Source organism: Miniopterus natalensis, chromosome X (assembly GCF_054644295.1).
Source record: "Miniopterus natalensis isolate mMinNat1 chromosome X, mMinNat1.hap1, whole genome shotgun sequence".
Classification (NCBI taxonomy): domain Eukaryota; kingdom Metazoa; phylum Chordata; class Mammalia; order Chiroptera; family Miniopteridae; genus Miniopterus; species Miniopterus natalensis.
The window spans coordinates 14,504,600-14,526,537 of NC_142103.1; the positions used below are offsets into that span (position 1 = coordinate 14,504,600).

At 37.1% G+C, this 21,938-nt stretch overlaps 1 protein-coding gene across 1 annotated transcript in view; it reads right to left on the minus strand.

The window, feature by feature from the left end:
* The window catches only part of GRIA3 (glutamate ionotropic receptor AMPA type subunit 3), a 252,568-nt gene that overhangs the window by 49,426 nt on the left and 181,204 nt on the right, over positions 1 to 21,938 (minus strand). The window contains exons 8-11 of the mRNA XM_087813532.1: positions 20,042 to 20,146; positions 19,401 to 19,508; positions 18,007 to 18,213; positions 6,534 to 6,910 (exon numbers count right to left, since the gene is read on the minus strand). Coding sequence (XP_087669658.1) covers positions 6,534 to 6,910; positions 18,007 to 18,213; positions 19,401 to 19,508; positions 20,042 to 20,146 — 797 coding nt within the window. The remainder of the gene's footprint in view (positions 1 to 6,533; positions 6,911 to 18,006; positions 18,214 to 19,400; positions 19,509 to 20,041; positions 20,147 to 21,938) is intronic.

A 21,938-nucleotide genomic window follows, 5' to 3' on the forward strand; every position in this document is an offset into this window, starting at 1 on the left:
CTCTCCCTTTATGTCCATCAAGATTTGCTTTACATATTTAGGTTCTCCTATGTTGGGTGCATAAATGATTACAACGGTTATATCCTCTTGTTGGATTATTCCCTTTATCATTATGTAGTGTCCTTCTTTGTCTCTTACTATAGCCTTTGTTTTAAAGTATATTTTTCTGATATAAATATTACTACCCCAGCTTTTATTGAACAAGACAGATTTTAAGGTGAGCATAATGAAATGATTGTATAATACTGAACATTTAGTATTTATAAAAATGCATTTTAAAGAGCAAATCATACCTTTTGAAGAAATGTAAGAATAGGCATAAAGTTAATGAAAGTAATGAAAGCAACAAGAGAAATACAGACATAAAACATTGCAAAATAATATACAATGCTCTTGTTATCTGTAATCATAAGAAACTTGAGTTTCTTAGTTAATAATAAAATGTATTTTATAACCTGTGAAATGATAATAAAAGTAATGGTGATTGTAAGGGCGAGGTGGGTGAATTGAGGTGGAAGAAGGCATAGAGGGGAAAAATGATGATGGAAAAAATAAAATAAACACAAAAATAAAAAACAACAAAAAAGTAAGCTGTGTGCTGTAACCTTTATCATGTAAGTTTTGAAATTTGCACTTTACTAGCTTCATAAGATAAAGAGCTGGAACTGCAGACCACTTCTCTTTTGCACAGACTATCATTCCTTTCTCTCTTTTCTTTCAAAGTATGCATCATTTCTACACTTCATTCAATCCCATGTCTATGACAGATTTAAAAAAAAATGTGCAGAGTCAATCTTCGGTTCTTACAGTCTTCTCTGATGGGAATAAGAAACCACCTCCCAAAGACTGAAAACTATAGCATTCAGTCAGAAAAGTCATGAAATAGTTTTAATAAAAATCCTGCTATTATATCATTAATTTATTACCACATCACTACTGCTTTGAAGTGAATTTGTAGTACAATGAAGACACTGGTCCTACATCAGCAAAGAAAAGGATCTTATTTACAATGGAGGCAAAATATCCTGCTGTCTTTGATACCATTTATTTTATACCCTTCATATCTTTTATTATTCTGCACATGCTTTTCATTTTAAAGAAGGATCTATGTGTCAACTAACCTGGACAAATACTCCACCCTGTTCTTCAAAATATTTGATGTCTTGAAAACTTAATAGGAGGGTACTGCCTTTGGAATAATCTGTACCCATAAATCAGGTTCAGTTAGTGTGTTCTCTCCATTTTCTGTTACAATTCCTCCAACCCTCACATCTTCCAACTTGGCCAGCCCTCAGATGTCTCTGCAGCTCTGAAGAAAGTCAGCAGGGGGAGCATTTGTCTGGAAGGACTTGGACTTTGGACAGCTTAGCAGTTCTATCAAAGTTTTACAAATGAAATATACTTCAGATTAAAAAAATTGCAACCTCCTGCCAATATCAGTAAAACATCATGGAATAATATAATTAAAATATTTGCAATTGGTGTAATCCTTAAGGAAAGCACTATATGTGTTCAAAAAGGAATGTTGTTGGTTGTTTCTCATCAGAAATCTATTTGGGACTGACTAAAATTTCATTTGTATTCTTATTGAGTTTTAGGAACTAAAATTCAAACGCAATATAACTATTAGTATTTGTGAAACTAAAATAGTTAAAAGCAGCCACTTTAAAAATGGTAATAGCTAACATTTATTGAGAACCTACATGAGGAACTGGGGTTTAGCAAGGTTTAGTAACCTGCCTCAGGTTACACAACTGCTACGCAGATTGCGAATCTAGTGAGACTAATCTCAGCACCCACATACTTAAGCATTATGCTCCGTCCACCTGGATACACCCACTATTTATCTCTCCACTCCCCACTCAGGGGAAGAGGTTGAATGGAATCTCCTCATATCTTCTTATCCTGACTCCCCTCAGTAAATCAATTCATGTGTGGATATAACCTCAGCTTATTACATTGATTACCCTTTTTAAAGGTGATTCAGACTCCAGCTGAATTGTTCACTCTATGAAGTAGTTGAAAATATCAAGCCTAATACTGACATAGACTAAGCTTCTAGATTACTGTCAATAGCTTTGTTTGATGGAAATAGAACAATGCTAAGCTTTCCTCATGATGTCTTATTGCTGATTTCCTAGTTTTTTACTTTGAGTAAACACATGCTCAACAGCATTTTTAATACTCATTGCCTACTTTCTTTAACAACAAGGGCAAAGGCAGAGTTTCATCAGAGGTTGGGGGACTGGGAAACAGCTCTTCTGCATGAATATGAAGAAAAAGATGGAATAATTGATGCACCTTGAGATCGGTAGTGGGAAGCAGTGTGTGATAGTGGAAACAATAGTACTGCTGGCTCTTAAAATCTCTATGTCCTTTGGTTCATTACATTATCTCTCTGAGTACTATTCCTTTGTCTCTGATATAAGAAATGCAGCATGACGTGGAAGTAGCATAGGTTTTGGAGTTGGAGTTAGGTTTGAATACTGGCTTTACCATTAGCTGTGTGCCTGGCAAGTTATTTAACCTGAGCATCACCTCCTTCAATTTAAAAACAAGTATAATGCCTACCCTGTGGCAGTGTATTGAGGATTAAAATCCGTATGATAAAGCAGGTAAAGTGCTCATACATGGTGGGAGCTCAGTGAATGTTGTCCCTTTGCCTTCAGTAAACGGAAGCAGTTGGGTTCATTAATCTTTGACATTCCCTCCTGTTATAATATTTAATAATTTTACTTAAAAATGGTCTTTTATAATTCCTTGAGTTCCTTCAATTTTGAGAAAAGTCAAAGTGTACAATGCATGCTCAAATTCTGGGCTCACTGGAGAACTTGCCTCCCAAGTGTGGCCATTAAACAGAAATAAAGTATAATGCTGGTGTTTGCAATTAAGGCAACCATGAACATTAGAGCACACTATGCTATTATCAGGAATTTCTAAATCTGTTAATAAACAAGCATATTTCAGTGGGGTTTGCTGTTATACAATTGAGCACATATATAACCAATAGAGCTCTCAAGACAAGGGGAAACATGTTTCTTCTTTACTGTTATATAATAAATATGCTAAAAAGTACAATATTTTATCAAGCTTAAAGTTATAATTTCTTTTAAAGCATACAAAAGGCAGCATTGAAGGAGGGATCACCCATATGATAGAAAGTGTAAAGCTCATAAAGATAATAATTTATTATTCAAAAGCACAATCAGGATAATACTTGTTACTCTAGACCAGTGTTATTCCATAGGCTGTATGCTCTATTGAGTTTTGATCTGCATTAAAACAAAACAAAACAAAAAATAAAACAGAATAGAAAATATCAAAGTGCATGGCACACTTTAAGGGTAATATCTGGTGAAACTTTTGTTATATACATATAGGTATACTGAGTCATGATGGAAAATATCGTACTGAGGGCTGTGGTTAAGAAATTTGAAAGCCACCACTCTGTATGACAGTATCTAGTGCAGTATAATAAAATCTGTATCTTGAGAAAACACAAGAATTTGACATATTTCAGTGCCACACAAGAACCACAGCTTAAATTCTGTGTTAAAAAAAAAAAAAATCTGTTGAGCTTGTCATTTTCAGATCATCATCTTTAAGTCATCACTTAACAAAGCAATATGTATAAATACTTCTAAAAACAAATGACTTTTTAAGAGTCCTGTTTAAGTAGGCAGAATAGTAGGCAGCACTCCAGTGGGGATATCACAAATTTAGTTTTGAAAATTCACTTACAGAAACCAATAAAATCTCCAACCTTAATGACTTTAGCATTGTCTCAACACAGATTACCAGTCATGTTAAAGATCATTCAATTATGGGATCATTCAGGAACCCTGGTCTCTTGAAGTGAATGTTTAAAAAGATAGGAAAAGAAACTAGCAAAACAAATGTACTCCCAGATGATATCACAAAACGACACACATTCTAAGCTCAAATGGAACAAAGTGAAATAATTTGGAGAATCTGACCAAACAGATTGAGGGTGGCAAAAATGTATGACTTAGACAAATGAGGCTTGCCTCACATGTTATGCTAAAAAGCTGCTGAGGGTGGTTACCAATAAGTTGTACTGCAAAACTTCATTTAAAATGTTTTGTGATTGAAGTGGATAATCTAAAATGAAGTATACTTTAAAAACCTATACAGGTCACATATCATAGAAATCTACACTTGAAACCTATATAATCTTATAAACCAATTTTACTCCAATAAATTTAATAAAAGTAAAAAAACCCCACACCTAGTAGGTGACTTTCTGAGTCCTTATATTCTAAGTGAAAATTTTCATGTGTTTCTATAATTTATTCTGGTTAATATTTGGATACATGTTCAACTTTACCAAAGCTGCAACTTTTTATTTCAGAGCAAAGCATTTTTTCCCCCCCGATTATAAAGATGTTACATTTGCTTCCAGTATTGTATGATTATGGATTCACCACCATTTTTGTTTAGGTGAGTTAACACTTAAACTAAGTGGGTGAGTCCAGGCCATTCACACTCAATATTTTCAATAGCTTTACTGAGATAAAATTTGCATGCCATAAAATTTACCACTGTAAGTGTATAATTAATACTTTTATTTATTTATTTATTTATTTATTTATTTATTTATTTATTTATTTATTTAATTTAAAATTTTATTATTGTTTAAAATATTACAGATGTCCCTTTTTCTCCCCAATGACCCATTATTAATAATTTTAGTAAATTTAGAGTTGTGCAGCCATCGCCACAATTGTTTTGGAACATTTGCTCCCCAAAGTTCCCTTATACCCATTTGTAATTAATCATGACAGGGCTGGGACTAGGGCAAGGCAAATGGGACATTTGCCCCAAGTACAAAATTTAAGAGGATGCCAAATCTTACTAATCAAATAAATAGCATTTTAATGCAATATTTTTAAAAAATCAAACTTAATGCACAAAACCCATGATGAACAAAAAGTCAAAATTTTAAATAAAAACTAGATCTGACCCCTGTACTTTACTCAGCCTCACTTGCCTCACCCTAATCCTGGTCCTGATTTGCCTCTTTCTGCTCCCTCCAAGCCCCCTGGAAACCACTAATATATTTTTCTGCCTCTATAGAGTTGCCCGTTGTGGACAAATGGGATACTACAATCTGAGATATTCAATAAATGGGATTCAATAAATGAGACTCATATAATACATGGCTTTTTGTTTCTGACTTCTTTCATTTAGCATAATGTTTTCAAAGTTGACCCATGTTGTAGTATGTGTCAGTAGTCTGTTTTTTAAAATTGCTGAGTAATATTCCACTGTATGAATATGCTACATTTTGATTATCCATTCACTTGTTGATGGACATTTTGGCTATTATAAATAAAGCTTCTATGTAGATACATGTTTTCTTTTCTGTTTCCACTAAGAGTGGAATTGCTGTGTCATAGTTTAAGTGTATGTCTCACTATAAGAAACTGATAAACCATTTTGTAATTCAGCTGTAGCAGTTTACATTCACACTACTAATGGATGAGAGCTACAGTCATTCTACATCCTCACCACCACTTGGTATTGTCTGTCTTTTTGATTATAACTATTCTAGATGATGTAGAGAGGCATCTCATTGTGATTTTGATTAGCATTTCCCTAATGACTAATGATGTTGAGCATCTTTACATGGGATTGTTAGCCATTTGTGTATCTTCTTTGGGGAAATGTCTACTCAAATGTTTTGTCCACTTTAAAAATTGGGTTATTTCTCTTTTTATTGAATAGGAAGAAATCTTCATATATTCAAGATATAAGTCCTTTATCAGATGTGTGATTTGCTAATATTTTTTCCCAGTCTGTGGCTTGTCTTTTCATTTTCTTGATAATGTCTTTTGAAATGCAAAATTTTTGAATTTTGATGAAGTCCAGTTTATCAATTTTTAAAAAATAGATTGTGCCTTTTGTGTTCTGAAAACTCTTTGTCCAGTTCAAGGTCACACAGACTTCCTCCTATGGTATTTTTTAAAGAAATTTTATAGTTTTTGTTATAAAACTTGGGTAAGATACTAAAATGGATAGTTCTAGGTAGTGTGAGAACAAAATGAAAAAAAAGGGAAGGACAATGAAAGTGGAAGGTAAGGAGGGTTTTAAAGAAGAGTTCTATCTTCTTTCATATGTTTTCTAGATCCAGTCCCTGGACAAAGAGAAAATGTTTTAGCTCAGTTAATGAGGAAACTATGTCTGTTTGATATAATAAAGATTTAGTATTAGCTTTATCTGAATAAAATTAATATCAGTTGGCAATGTTGCTTTTATCCAGAGTTCAAATGTTTGCTATAATGTATATGAATATACTATACCAGAGAAATGCATGAAAGACATTCAAAGCAACACCAATAACACACTCACTTCATGGACGCAAGCAAACACAAGGGCTTGATGATAATTTGTCGTTGGATGGAATGTTTAATGAAAGAAGTCTGGACTTGAGATGGGTGAATACCAGATGCACATGAATGGATCATGGCCATAAAATGCAAGGAGGCATTGGATATGACATGGAAACTAACCTTGGAGAAATATCACATCCTTGCTGCATAAAGGCACCCAAGGAAAACCAAAGACTGTTGAATATTCCAAATTCATTTGGAGGATCAGGAGGGCTTTGCGGGTCACGAGGTTCTTCATTGTTGTCTTCCAAGTGCCATTCATAAGGGCTGAATCTGCTGACTAGGAAAAGAACTACACTGACTCCAATGTAAGCGAAGACGATGCACATCCAGATTTCATAAGCCAAGGGATCCAGAAATGAGAATACTCCTGGTTTTGATTTCTGAGGCTTCTTTATCATGATGGAGATGCCCAAGCTCATAAATGGCTTTGAGAAATCTATAACTTCTTCACGGACCAGCGTTATAGTGAGTGGAGCAACAGCTATATCAGCCCTCTGGAAAAAATATTCAAAAAATTTTTTAGAGACAGTATTTTTTCCATCAGTCATTTGCCACTTAATATACCTCTTTGGTGGAAATATGAAGTCTTACATCACTACAACCAATTGATTTGTCAGTGCTTTGGTTAGAAAAATAGTAGCATTCAGTGGGTTCTAAAATGCTTTATCTTGATGATAAGTTAAGGAAAGGACACTGGCTGGCCTTTTGTTCTGAGGCATATTGGCTTAGGGCAACTGACCCAATTTTTTTTTCCTAAAATTTTTTTGCCACTTTGCAACTCACCTTATATTCCCTTGTAAAATATCACTGTTTAACTCTTGTTTTCTTGTTTAATTTTCATGCTCTTATGTTTTATTTCCCTCACTTGACTGAAAATTCTTGTGGGATGAGCATAATAGTTCATACTTGTTATATGCGCCTTCCTCTCCACCATGAGGTGTGATACAAGACTACCATACTTAGGATTACAGTAAATGAAAGTTTGCTATTATCCTTGAATTATTTTTGGAGAGTATGTTTATTAAAACATAGGTTCTTTGAAGGCAGGGACTCTATCTTCTATTTTTGTATCTATCACTACAACAGATTCTAAAGTAAAGAAACTGTAAATGCCTAAAATATAAGTTGTTGATTATTAAATATGATATATGCAAATATGAAAGAATTCTGTGTGGACAATAACAAAGGTAAAGGAGTTATTAGAATACATATTAATTTATATAGTAAGCCATTATTTCTAGTAATAAATATCAGCGTAGCACTCATATATTGCATCAATAAAATAATGTGTCAATAGTGCACTGCGTAATTTCCTCAGGCAAAGGCAGGCAATACTTTTATAGTAATCCCATGAAAATAGGCACTAGGATTTTATGCACTTCTTTTGTCTTCCACAATTATTCCATTACAATAGTAGTAGGTTTTAGTCTGGAGCCAGGCCTTAAAATGTATACCTAGAAAAAGTGCTTCTGACCAAGGAAAGGCTTTTGGATGGTATATCAGATATGAAGTAAAACATCAATTTTGATGATAATTTTTTCTATATTACATAGAGTTATGCCTCAATATCTCTACCAGTGAGGACAGGTTGGGAGAGAATGATGAAATCTGAAATTGAGTATGTTTTCAAAGAAATGATGTTTTACTACCTTGAATTACATATGGTGATGCACCTGGTTAAGAAACACTCCTTAACTAATTTCATGGGAAATGTAGATAATGAGCAGCCAGCTAACATATATAATTTAATTCTCACAGCAACCTTGCGGTCTATACACTATCATTCCCATGTTTGAGAGAAAGAAACTGAGGCACTAAGACACTGGGATTAGAATCCTGGTCTTCCGCTTCCAGAACTCACTTTCTTAACCACCGTAATGTTCTACCTGCATAGATACTTGCAGGTTTCTACTGTACACTACTTTCATGTACAATAACCAACCTTAGCCACCCCCTCTCAGGTTCATTTCAATGCATATTTGAGTGTCTATTCTGTGCCAAGCACTATTTTTTGTGCTAGGGATGAGGCAATGAGCAAGACAGACAAAACATACAAAAGTCCTTACCCTTGTGGAGGACATCCTACAGTGGAACCTGAAGAAAGTAAGCATTTATTGAAGCCAACATCCTGCTGAGCAAATCTACCTTCATGGCTCACTCCCATCTCAGACTCACCATTTCTAAAATTAAAGCCATCATTTATCACTCTAAAGTTTATTCTCTAAATCTGTAAATAATACTTATTCCAAACTTTTCCCAGTCCCTAATCCTTATCAGTCTTACCCTCCCTGCAGATGATCTTGTCTTTCTTTACTGAGAAGATGGAAGCCATCTGATATGAGCCCCTTCACTGCAGTGTCCTTCTCTTTCTCAACATATTGCTGTACCTTCATCCATCCCTTCTATCATTCCCATCTAATAAATAATGAACTCTTTCTAAGATTTAGTTAACTTACTCCTTATATACCATATTATTCTGTTTCTTCTTAGAACTCAGCTTCATTCATTCTCTTTTACTAATTTTTGCTTCTCAATCTATTCCAGTGGTTCTGAACATTTGGTTCCCTGCACTAGTAGCATCAGACTCACCTGGGAATTTGTTAGAAATGCCATTTCTTAGGCCCCACCTGAAATGTATGGAATCTAAAACTCTGGGGGTAGGGTCAGCTGGTCCTCCAGGTGATTGGAATGGTTGCTGTAATTTCAAAATCATTTATTGATCTGTTCACTTAAAATCATACTCAGGTAATTCTGTTTACTGACAAACAAAAATGAAACAAAAACTATTCCTCTCACCTCTTTTGATCTTGCTACCCTCTTAACCACACAACATCTCTCCCTATCACCACCAATCTTCTTGAAAATCACACCTTTACTGTCTCTTGATTTTAACACCACTTTGTCCTTGTACACCTGTGATCAAACTTCCATTCCCTCCAATTTACTGAAATTGCTTCCTGAACTATATACTTGGTTACCAAATTCAAAGACCTTCCCTCAGACATCAACAGCTCATGTTACACCACTGGCCTTTTGCACTATATAGGCATCAGAGATATTGAGGGTTCAGTTCCAGAGCACTGTAATAAAGTGAGTGTCACAATAAAGGGAGTCATAATCATTTTTATGGTGGAGGGTCTTGCCTTCCATTTGTAAAAAACACAACATCTGTGTTTCGTTTTTTGCTATTGCACATAAAGTGAAGCACGATAAAAGGTGGTATGTCTGTATTCCCTCTTCCAGTAGCTCTTTGATACTGAAGATGATGGGTTCTCCTTCTGCCTCTCTGAATGTTCCTTCTCTGGAATTTCTTCTTAGTTCTGCTCTCTCAAAGAAGGTGTACCTTTGCACCCCTAGAGTCTACTCACAGGGCCTGGTTTAGGAGATAATCGATGAAGATTTGTGGAATAAGCAAGACCCCTTTAAGGCTCTGTCCTTTACTTACTGCCCTCAATGTTTTTATCTATGGTTTCAACTCTCCCCTCTTTGCAGCTAATTTCCTGAATCACTAGTTCTACATTTCTAACTGGAGGGGAGCCAAAGACAAATTTTATCTATTTTACCCTTTGCCTGGGACCAGACCTTGTCATAGAAACAAAAGCTACTAAGAAGAATGGAATTGGCCAGAAAACTAGTGGGGTTTTTTGGCAAAGAGAGTCTGAATCAGTTAGAAAGAGCCTTGTCATGCCAAGATAATTCACAGCTAAAACCACCTTCTGTCATTGGCAACATGTTTCTGCCTCCTGCTTAGAATGTGTAAATGCCCTGCTAGTATCATTTCCCACTTGATCTCATTTAAATTTAGTTGCTTAATTTTAGTTAGTTTTTTATCTTTTTCAAGTCTAAATAATTGATAGTTCTAAGAGAAATTGCCATTTATTTGTTTTGGAAGGAAGAAATAAGGGACATTTGTGTGATAAAATCACTTTGGACTGAATTTAGGGGAATTTAGCTGTTTTAAACAAGGCAAAGAAAGGAGTTTGAGAATCTTGACACCCTTTAAGAGAATAAAAACTAAGTAACTGAAACCCTACCAGATGATAATCACAGCTAAATACTAACAAGAGGTGGCCAGAGAGACAAAGTGGGACTTCTCATCTGGTTCCCAGGGACATGAAACAAAAGAACAGATTCCCAAAGGAAGCCACTCCTAGTTTGAAGTACTTTTGACGCAAGACAATAGGAAAAAACCTCCTTCCCTCAAGCACTTGCCTTTCCCCCCTCAGCGTAGCTTTTCTGCCTTTTCTGAATGGTTTCTTTCTAAGGTGCTTTTTCAAAGAAGGTGGAGTTTCTTTTTTGGATGGTGCTCCCTCAGTAAAAAAAGCATTAAATCTGTGCTCAATTAAACCTCATTGATGTGGACCTGGCTCCAAACTGAGAATTTCCATGCTGAACCTTAAAAAAGACCTATTACATGTCAGTTGGGTATTAGACTTATTGGATGATCACTTCGTAAGTTGTATAAATGCCTAATCACTACATTGTACACCTGAAACTAACATAATATAGTATTACAGAAAACACACACAAAAAAAACAAAGGAAAAACAAAAAGCAGGTGGAAGAATGCTCAACCAAGAGAAGGGGAGGGGACTATTGATCAAGCCTCAAGGACATACAGTTCTGTAGGGGACTTGGCAACCCCTTCAACCTCTTGTATGCTTAGTGAGGCCAAAGTAGCAGAACTGTCATAGTAGCTCACAGCTAGCCTTGGAGAAGCCCTTGCCCTTTGCCACCACCATCCCCTCCTTCAGATGAAAAGGAAGTTCTGACAGTGGATTATTTCAGAGCTCAGGACTTGCTTGGCATAATATCTGCAGAGAAATCCACATAATTATTAAAGAAATGGCGAAGAGTAGATAACTAGTGTCAGTAAATACCCACTTAATTCTCCTGGGACTGCTATAGCATGCAGATGAGGGGGAAGGTCACTGTCAAGGCAAGTTAAAGGTTTAGGAGGCCAACATTGATGAAAAAGTGAAAAAGGCAATTCCCCAAATTCCTTTCTTGGTCTCTGCTCTTTATGAAAGTCAGCTATGCCCATGGACACAGATAATGGTATGGGGAAGGCCTGGGGGTGGCGTGGATGTGGGGTAAAGGGAGTCAATGGGGGGGGAGGGGACATCTGTAATACTTTCAACAATAAAGATAAGTTAAAAAAATAAAAAAAATAAAGTGAGCTATGGCTGGGAGAGAGTGTTAAGAATTATCCATGGGGCTAGTAAGTACTTGAACTTCTGACTCAGTAATGAAGTGCTTCACTTGTGGTGTCTGGAACCAGTTCAGTGGTCTTTTGTCCTCAAGGCTCTGCCTGTGCTGGCAGTAGGCAAGACATTTTCGAAAACCTAGGTGGGTAAGTAGAAGGTATGAGGGTATGAGGGTGATGGACAAAACCTAGTAAATGAAAAGAGCTCAGGGTAAGATTCTGCTAGTGCTTTGGCTTACATCTTGACTACTTAAAGAATTTTAACCAAGTGGCTTAAGAGTGGCTGTGGGGATTCAGTAAACACGCCAAATTAGGTTTGATTTTTCCACTCACCAGTGGCAAACCAGAAGCAACTGCATTATTGGAGGGGATTTAGCTTGAGGGAGTTTATAATCCTTTTCATAGGTGGGTTGCCAAAGTCATAAATTTCATAAAACTTAAAACCCAACAAACTCATATGTGTAAGGATGATGCACTTAAGAGTCTGACTGGTTTGAGACAGAAATGACAGTTTTATTGTCATTAATTTTTTTTTTTTTTTGAGCTGGAAGTCTTATTTAATAGCTTAAAAGTAGTTTCATCTGATTATCTGATACAAACATTGAAACCCACCTGGAGACTAAGCATGAGCAGGAGCTTGTCAGCCACCATTTTAAAGCACTTTCTGAAAGCAAAGAGGAGGATAAGAAAAAGGAGGTATGTAATGTACTGGTGTGGAATGCATAAGATATTATATGTTATCCAAGAGAAGAAGTAGGCATGACCTATCATCCCCATATCAACCAGGAAGTTCTAGTGGCCTTTGGCAGAACTTTCCTTTGGAAAGTTTAAATGTGTTGGAAAGGAGTGGGACAGAATCAAGCTAGACAATAGGAACATAATTGCTGCATGTTGGGGGACAGGATGTAAACTGTTTTATTGGCTATACTGTATGGGATTTTTACGGTCAGCAATTGTTAAGATCTGGAGAAAGGAATGTGGTCTATTTAAATCTGTGCAACAACAAGCAGTGTCACAACAGGGTCCCCTCATTTCCTTATCCAGAACAGATGTCCCAGTCTGGATCTATTGGTTAAGGCTCCTTGTCCTTGGGGAGCTGAGAGTTAAAAACAAAATGAAGATAAAGGAGCGTCCCTAGGTCTGAGGAAAGGCCTTGTGAGACTAAATTTGCTTGGAAATATTTCCCCACCCTCTCTGCTCAGAATGGCAGACTTCCATGTGACATTAATGCTCCTTCCTGGAGTTCATATGCATCATTTGAAAGAGAGGGACACTTTTATCAAACCATCAGCCCTTCTGCCAAAGCCTAGTGTAATCACCTGAAGAACAGAGGAGAAGATTTGGCATCTGTTATTGCACCTTTGCTTCTCTGCCTTTTAGCTGGAAGGACAGATTGACTTTCTGTCTTTCTTAATGGAAAATGAATCTATCTTAGGATAGTGACAACCTAAGAGATAATTTCTTCTAGGTAGAGAAATGTCAGTGTGAATAGTATCTATAAAATTTCCATTTGTCCTGGGAGTGTGAAGGAGTCTGAGGATACCCAAGGGATGTGACCTGGAATCAACTGTTCCCAGTCTCATCTTCATCCCCAAGCTCTCTGCTCTATTCTAAGCCAGAGGTACCAATCTAGGCAGTAGTTTGTCTGGCTTTTCTCAAGGCAACTAACTGCCCCCCCACTACCCCCTCACTTTATCCTTAGTTCTAAGTTCTAGAAACATAAGGAATGCTGCAGCTGCCCACTGGCAAGTGTCCTTTTGTCAATTAGACCTCAATTTTCTTCCAGCCCTTTCCCTGGCTCTTTTTCTGTTAGGTTATATATATTCTCAAAGGGCAGAAACCCAAAGCTGTCTACATTGGGTTTTCAAGTATTTCAGTGATAACTAGACATGTATATTATATTATCCTGGAGGCCACAGATAAGCAGCATAGGTATCTTGGATGAAAAATCTTATAATCCAACTAGATTGTAAGCCCCTTGAAGGCAGGTGGGGATACTATATCTGATATAACACCAATGTTCCCATAGTTTGACAAGCTTAGTAAACTGGACCAGGAATCATAAAATCTGAATTATAGTCTAGGCTCTGCCAAGCTGCGTGATTTTTTTGACCTTATCAAAATCCCTGCCACTTTTCCTGTCATTCCTCTCCTACATTAGGCTGTGGTGTTCTGGTTTACTCATCAGGCAGTTCTAATGTCCAATCCTAGCTAGTCCTCATATTTATCTGTAAAATGAATGAAAAGGTAGGCTAAGAAATGCTTAAGAACAATGCTAGCAATGAAGTGTTTTCAAATGTACTTTTAAAAGACATGCTATTTGGAAGCTATAAAAACTTGTGGTCTGTAAGTCATTTGAGCTGGAGATAATTACCAGGTGGCAACATTATAGACATACAGTTCTAAATCAAAACTGCTAAAAGCAGGTGGACAGTTTCAAGTCCATAATGTTCTGAAGAGCTTACATAAGGGACACATCGTGTCCTACTGATGTTTGTTTCAAAAATAGATTTCTTAGTGATACAAGGTGTTCCAACATCAATCTTGACTTGACTTCCTTTAAAGGAAAAAAGACCATTTAGAAATCATCTGTAAAAGTGGATGATTGACTTCTTTTTTTTTTTTTTTTTAAATACGTCTTTATTGATTTCAGAGAGAGGAAAGGAGAGGGAGAGAGGGAGGCTGAAACATCAATGATGAGAGTCATTGGTCGGCTGCCTCCTGTAGGCCCCTGACTGGGGATTGAGCCTGCAACCCGGGCATGTGCCCTGAACGGGAATTGAACCCCGATCGCCTGGATCCTAGGTCGATGCTCAACCGCTGAGCCATGCCCGGCTGAGCTGATTGGCTTATTTCTTCTTTTCTAAATTTAATTCATTTTGACTCTTTCTTGAGACTTATGGCAGATACTGAAATCTCCTTTGCAAAGCTTTTTTTCATGTCTTCATTTTTTAATCTGATCAGTTTTACATACTTAAAGCATGAGAAAACACCCTAAGATAAAGAAGTGCCTATCTGTATAGTTCTCATGTTCATGTTCATTGCAAGAAAAGTTCCATGTTTTTCATCCTTTTGCTTATTAAGCACTTAGGAAAGTCACTGGGGATTTTCTGTCCTTCTTTTTCTTAAATAGCTTGCAAACCACAAGAGAGGACAGGCCTGCCAGAAACAACTGTCTGTGTTTGAACTTTTCTCCATTTCTCCCAATGATAGAGAAGTTGAAAACTTCCCCATGCTGAAGATTAAAACTTCTAAATGAAGATGAAAACACATTTAGCTTATGAGATCATCATCCTAACAGAGAGCTCTCACTCCAAACATGACAAAAACATCCATTTTTCATAGCCACAGGTTTTAGAGGAAAGTAAAATTTGGCAATCCACTCAAATGGGTTGGTTTGCTGTCAGTTCCCTGGAATAATTTATAATCCCAGAAAGCATTAGAAACTTGTTCTAGGTCATGGGAGAGAAGAGGAAATTTCTGTAATATCCTTCCTTGGCTATTACTTTGGTCTTCAGTAGAAAGAATTGGAGGGAAAAGACGGGAAGATTTCCCCAGGAGAATTTTAACCTATTTAGCAGTAGAGAGATGGCTTCTAAATTACTAAACAAATAAGTAACTCTAATTCTCAAGCTCCTTCACTCACACATACACAAATTGGAAAGGGGAAGAAAATGTGGAGATTAAGTGAGTTCAGTACAGAGGACATGCCAGAGGAGAGATCAAAATCCAGTGAGAAAGCTGGTCTTTGTCTGAACAGTGTCAGGAAATCTGCCTTGCTCCACATCACTGTGTCTAATGTCCTGCTTAATGCCAGGAGGGCACTGAGCTATTTACAGAGTGAGACAGGTTTTCTTTTGAAACACTAGAGAGCTCTGGCTATTGGATCATGATGGGTTTGTAGAACTCATGTCAGTTCTACTCTGGCCCAATGGAAACTGACAACCTAAATTCCTTGCCATGCTTCTGTGGCCTAACACTCTTTTCAGAATGGCTAAGGCACCAAGGGCTTTTGCAGTAAACTGTCTTTTAGGATAAGATGGGTCTGAAACAATACCTTGGCAGCTGGGCAGTATAGTGCAATGGTTGAAGAACATGGACTTCATAGTCAGAAACCTGGGTTCTAATCATTGGGTCACTACAAGCTGGTTGGTCTTGGAATGAGACTTCACTTCTCTAGGTTTCAATTTTTTCATCTGTAGAATGGTGTTAATAATGGCACCTCCCTTGGAGGTATGTTGTGAGGATTAAGTTATATAATGCCTTTAAGGAATTAGCACAGTATCTGGCAACCAGGAAATATGTGATAAATGGTAGCTAATAATTAATAATAATAATAACAACAATGATGTCATAGGATTACCTCCTACCATGAACTCAATTTAATGAATATTGGCTATGAATATACTGGATGCCAGACATTCATTCATTAGAACTAAAACTAAGAGCAGCGAAGAGCTGTGAACAATACAGGATCTTTTGGACCCTGAGTGTTTGGAAAAAGAGGGACAGGAAAGAGAATACTTGATCACCAACTTGTAAAATAAGAGGTTAAAGCTGTGTCAGGACCATTCAGAGTTTCTCAGCGTCCTTGGGAAGCATGACAGATGCTATGCCCCTTGTTCAACCCCCTCTCTTAGGCATTATAAGTTCTTCTCTTTTCTATAACTGGGTTCACTTCCAGGACTAAGCTTGACCCAAGACAGGAGATAATTGGCTCCAGCCCCATAGTTGGGGGCTAAGGTTCAAACTGCTTTGCAGCTTGTCTGACTCGAGGATAGTGCCCTAATTTTTATACTTGAGGTCCAGTCTCATTTGAAACCTTAATTCCCTCTCTGTGCCCTTATTTTTAGAAATGAGCTTCTGCCTTTATGCTTGTTCCCAAGGACCTGTTCCAAAAACTTACTTAGTGGCCTCAGTTCTATCTTATGATTGAATAGCTACCACCATATTCTTGCTGATTCCCATCTCTAAGCACTAGAGTCCTTATCCTGAACTTTCAGTCCAATAGGTAACTTGGACGTTTGCTTCTTGATAGCTTCTTCTCAGTATACTCACCCCCTAGGCTCCTGTCTTCCTTTAACCAATTGTCTAGACAAAGACTTGTCATTGTAAGTAATCCTTTCCTGTTAGAATTAAAGCTTTGCTGCCATCACCTGTACTTTGACTGGTGACTGGTTCATCCAGTGGGCTGTTATGCCCAGTTCTACTTCTCTCCATATGCCTCACTAGGCAGCCCAAGATCTGATATTCCTAATAAGAGGCCAGAATCTTTTAAAGCAAAGCCACCGAGGAGCTCTGAAGATACCGCTGTACTCTTTTTAAAAGCCCTAATTATCAGTATAATTCTTCTGTACTTGGCCCATGGGCAAGCTCTTGGCAGAGGCATTCTGTTCATTCATTAATTTTTTTCAACAAGTATTTGTTGAACTTCCATTATGTACCAGGCTCATCTAGTTGGGGCAGCTGAACTTGTAAATAGATCATTATAATACAAGTTCAAAAGTACTATAAGAAAGCAAAAAAGTAATCTAAGGAAGCAAAAAGCAGGGACACCTAACCAGACTGCAAGAGAGTAAATGAGATTAGGGAAGACTTTCTGAAAGAGTTGATATCCTTGAGTTCTGGGAGACTAGTAGGTGATGTTAGCTGGCTAAAACAGGCAAAGGCACTTCCAGGCATGCCCTAAGTGAGGGCTGGGCACCTTCATGGAACAACACATGCTGCACTATAGCTGGAGCATTGAGTGTGAGTGGGAAAGAGTACAAGATGAAGCTGGAGAGGTAGGCAGGTGCCAGATTATGAAGTGCCTTATTTGCTATGCTAAGGAATTTGAATTTTATCCTGATTTTTAAAGTGGGAAATTACAATGATGTGGAGATCTGATTTGCGGAGGCAGGGAAACCAGTTAAATGACTGACAAATGGTAAGAACCTTAACTAAGTTGATGATGGTGGAAGTGAAGAGTGTGCCTGGATTTGAGAGACATAAGAACAGAGTTGATAGGATATAGTGATTTAATAGATATGAAAAGAGCAATGAGAAAAGATGATCAGGTTGCTTAGGCAACTAGGTGGGTGGTGATTCTGTTGCCTGAGACAGGGAACACAGAAGGAACAGATTTTCAATAGAGGGCAGGCTGTACTTAATGTTGCCAGGTAGAATGTCCCAATTCTACTTTCCTTTTAGTAATATAATCCTGTTGCCCAAAGGATACTATTGATGAGCTCCTTTTACAGAATTCAACTGTAGAAGAAAACCATTTTTTTACAGACCATATGAAAACTATATAATTGGATACATATTACACTTGAAAATTAAATCCTTTATCTTTGTTAATTGGAAAGCATAGAAGTAAATGAAAATAGAGTTGAAAAGGACTTACCCCATAGACAAGTTCCCCAACCATGCCATTCCATATTTTAGTCTCTGGATCCCTTGCACCATATTTCCCATCAGCCACAATGGATAATTTGTATTTGATCCTTACATGTTTGGCTATTTCATAGGCTAAGTCTACACAATAGCCTTCATATCGCTCATTTCCTTCCAGTTGCTCATGGTTCTTCTTATACATTACATATGGTGATTCCTTTGGGACCAGAAGGAAGATCAAAAGATTACTCCTATACATTTTTCTAAGAGATGATAAATGTAATCATGAAGCCCCCACCATAGTTATTGCACTTTGGTGTGTAAAAAGAGCCTTTAAAATTTTTTGCTCAATAAGCAGAAGAGCCTCAACCAACTATTCAGTGTGCTACATATTCCTTGGAGTCCTTAACTAATGATTTAAGGAAGTAGAGAAAGATTTAAGTTATTTTTGAGAGTTTGAAAGAGGTACTGGTTTCTACCTGTAAAGTCTTTGATTTAGTCAAACTGGGCTGAGGTATTTCCCTTAGTTACATGAAGTTGAACCACCTTTGATTTCTTGGGATTTACCATTGCAGGAACCACAGCCAGCCCAGGCAAGCCTTAGGGAAGAACTGTGATATTTGTGAGGTCAGGGTCTGTGGCTTATCCATTTTTATATCCTCAGAACCTAGTACAGTACCTAGGACTAAGTGAGTATTTGATATATATGTTTAAATGAAAGGTGAACTCCAGCCAAGTCTCTATTCAATTCATCACAACTTCATACCTAGTGGTATACTCATTTTTAACCCAGGTCTGTACTTTATTCAGTAGAAAAACATACCAGGTTTTAGAAAAATATTTTAAAACTAAATGAGAAACTATATCACCTTTTAATAGTTCTTTGAATTCTTCAGAAAAGCTTTACATGATGAATATTGCCTTGAGATGGTCTTATGACATAGGTAAGAGATTATTATTATTATACCCATTGGATAAATTTTAAAAAGTACAACCTGAGGCTCATAGAAGTTGTAACTTGTACAATTAAGTACAATTTTACTAGTTTACCAGTGTTAGACTGGACAGTATATTAGAACCCTAATCTACTTTCCTCCACACAATGCAGCTTGCCCCACAATGAAGAATTAGATTTTAAGTCCAGATGAAACATTGGTCCTATAGTGGAAGGAGGGGGTAAAGAGGAGAATAATATCTGAAACTGATCCAAATTTGTATTATTTTTCTTTTTAAAATGACATTCACTTCATCATAATGTCAAGATACTTTGAGAGGTTCCTATACTGACCTGTTGGAAGTTTTCACTGCTTGAACTTGAGGTCTTTCCTACTGGCTGAATAATGCTTTTCAGAAAGCAGAAGTCTTGATGTACAGAAAGCCCACCTACCTTCTGTCCATACTTACCAGAATGGTAGTCACCACTATGGTCCGGTTCTCTGAGGATGCACTGTCATTGCTGATTTGGTGATCTGAGAAAGGCACAAACCTTTCATACTCATTCCAATAGCCAGCCTAGAAAGAACAGACATTTGGCTTGGTTGCCCATTTTTTACTCAAAAATTACGCCATGAAATTCAAGTGCTGTTGTAGAATGAAACTTTTTTTTAGTTGCTTTGATACTATTTTAACTAGCTATTTATTAATAATAAGAAAGGAGCAAAAGGGAGGCCAGGCATTATAAGCATGTTATTTGTCTAAAATTGTATGTACCTTGGTAGCCTCTGTTCAACTAAAAATATGCTGTAAAATTTGTGACTCCTTCCCTTTATTATAAGAAGCTGTTAATAACTCTGAGTCTACCATTTATAGGGCCAGACTCAGAGGGAACTATTCCTTTTAAACTGTGTAGATGGAACACTGATTACAAAACAACTGTGCATCATATCTATACTATTTGCTGAATGGAAAGGCAGAAATGATGTGTGTGAATTTGCTTTGTGTGTTTCCTAAGACCTGTTTTTTTTTTTTTTGTTTGTTTGTTTTGCATCTGGGTGCTGTCACCTTTTGAAAGACTTTTTCTTTGCATATCTGTTTTGGTTACTTACTTTTCTGGAGCCAGTCACTTTCATTTCATACACATCGATAGTATAATTTGTCCTACGTCCATAAGTGTCAAATTGGATGTTTCCAGTCATTCCTTGTACTTGCACCTGGTAGAAAGGAAAATGTAAAATTTTAAAGTGGCACTGCATTATTGCCTTCTAGGTCTCTGGGATGAGGTCTGCTGACAGATCTTGGAATCTTGGAGAACTTTTATCTTGAATCATTGAGCTATATATCCACCAAATCATGTCTATACACAGCTTCATTTTCTCCCCAGCATTTTCTAGATATACCTTTTAATTATGAAACTTTGAGTGGGTGTGATAGGCAATTACCTATATGATACAGTGGGGACCCTATCACTACTTTTTCAGGGGCCTGAAATTTCCACCATTAATCTCTTCTTAAGGGAGTAGTCTGAAGAGTAGTCTTAACTATAAATTCCTTTGGGGCTATGACTGTGTCTTATCTTAGTAGTCCCAATAAACTAGTTTCAGTAACATGGGCTCTGGAGCTGCTGAATTCATATCCTAGCTTCACCGCTTACTAACTGTATGACCTTGGGTATGTTCCTTAATACATTTGTACCTCAATGTCCTAATCTGTAAAATGTAAAATCCTAGAAGTACCTATCCCTTCAAGTTGTTGGGAGAATTAAATAAGTTATACATATGTAATGTTTAGGACAGTGTCTGACATGTAGTGAGCATTGCAATACATGTTAAGTATATTAACAATAATTATTAAAGTGAATTTAGTTCCATTTCTTGAGAGGGTTACACATTTACCAGCTACCATAGTAACAGGGTGAGTTTTTCCTCATATTTAACTTATGCCCAGCTATAGACAGGTAGCAGAGAGCTAGGCCACAGAAGGATAATCTTTATATTGATGAGATTTATTAAGTCTAAGGAATCAGGAGTATGGAGTACTAGATAAGAAAGCTAGAGATACTGGAATAGCCTGCAGACTATTTGGGATGCAAATGCAGATTCATGTGTGCCACAATTTTTCCTGGGTCTGGGCCCAGTGTTATGAACTAACTAATAACAGGCCATCTCTGCTGGGTGGAGAGATTTCCCTACCTACTTTACAGTTCAGGGATACTACCTGAAAGAGCCTCTATAAATATGTCAATATTGTTATACTCTTGAATTACTCATTTGGTGAGTAAGGGCTGAAGAACTTGCTTCAAAGAAAAATAATATGTCTCATTTTCCTAGGAAGAAAAAAATGGAATACTTTTTCATCACTTATTTGTTTTAAGTGACAAGCTGTTAAGAAAGTCAGAAGTAGTAATGGGCTTATGCTGCAGAAGGGAAAATAGGTGGCAAATCTATTTTAGGGAGCATAGCTTTATTATTAGGGAGCATAGTTTTACAGTGAAGAGGGCTTGTTCACTACCAATGGAAAGCTGGAATTCTTGTTGAAGGAGAAATGCTCCAATGTGACTTCCTGAAGCCAAGGTGATTGTACAACTGACCCAACAAACCTAAGCACTTTTGTCACCTTAGGCTTGCAGAGAAGGTGATGCCACCCTTCTAGTAAAAGAAAAGGCCCTTTGTTGAGATAGAAATTGCTTATGTAGTAGAATGAATCTGGTGCATTCTGTGATGCATGCATGGTTCTTTACAGTCTATTTTGAACATTGAATTCTAGGAGAGGATATAGGCAGGGCAGAGACACTGGCATAAGAACTTATGAAGGAAATTCTTCATTACTGAAAATAGCCAAGGTTTCAAACCTCATTAAAAATTGTATATTTCTAGCCCTAGCCAGTTTGGTTCAGTGGTTAGAGCGTAGACCTGAGGACTAAAGGGTCCCGGGTTTGATTTCCACCAACGGCACATACCTCGGTTGCAAGCTCGATCCCAGACTCTATTCAAGATGGAGTGCAGG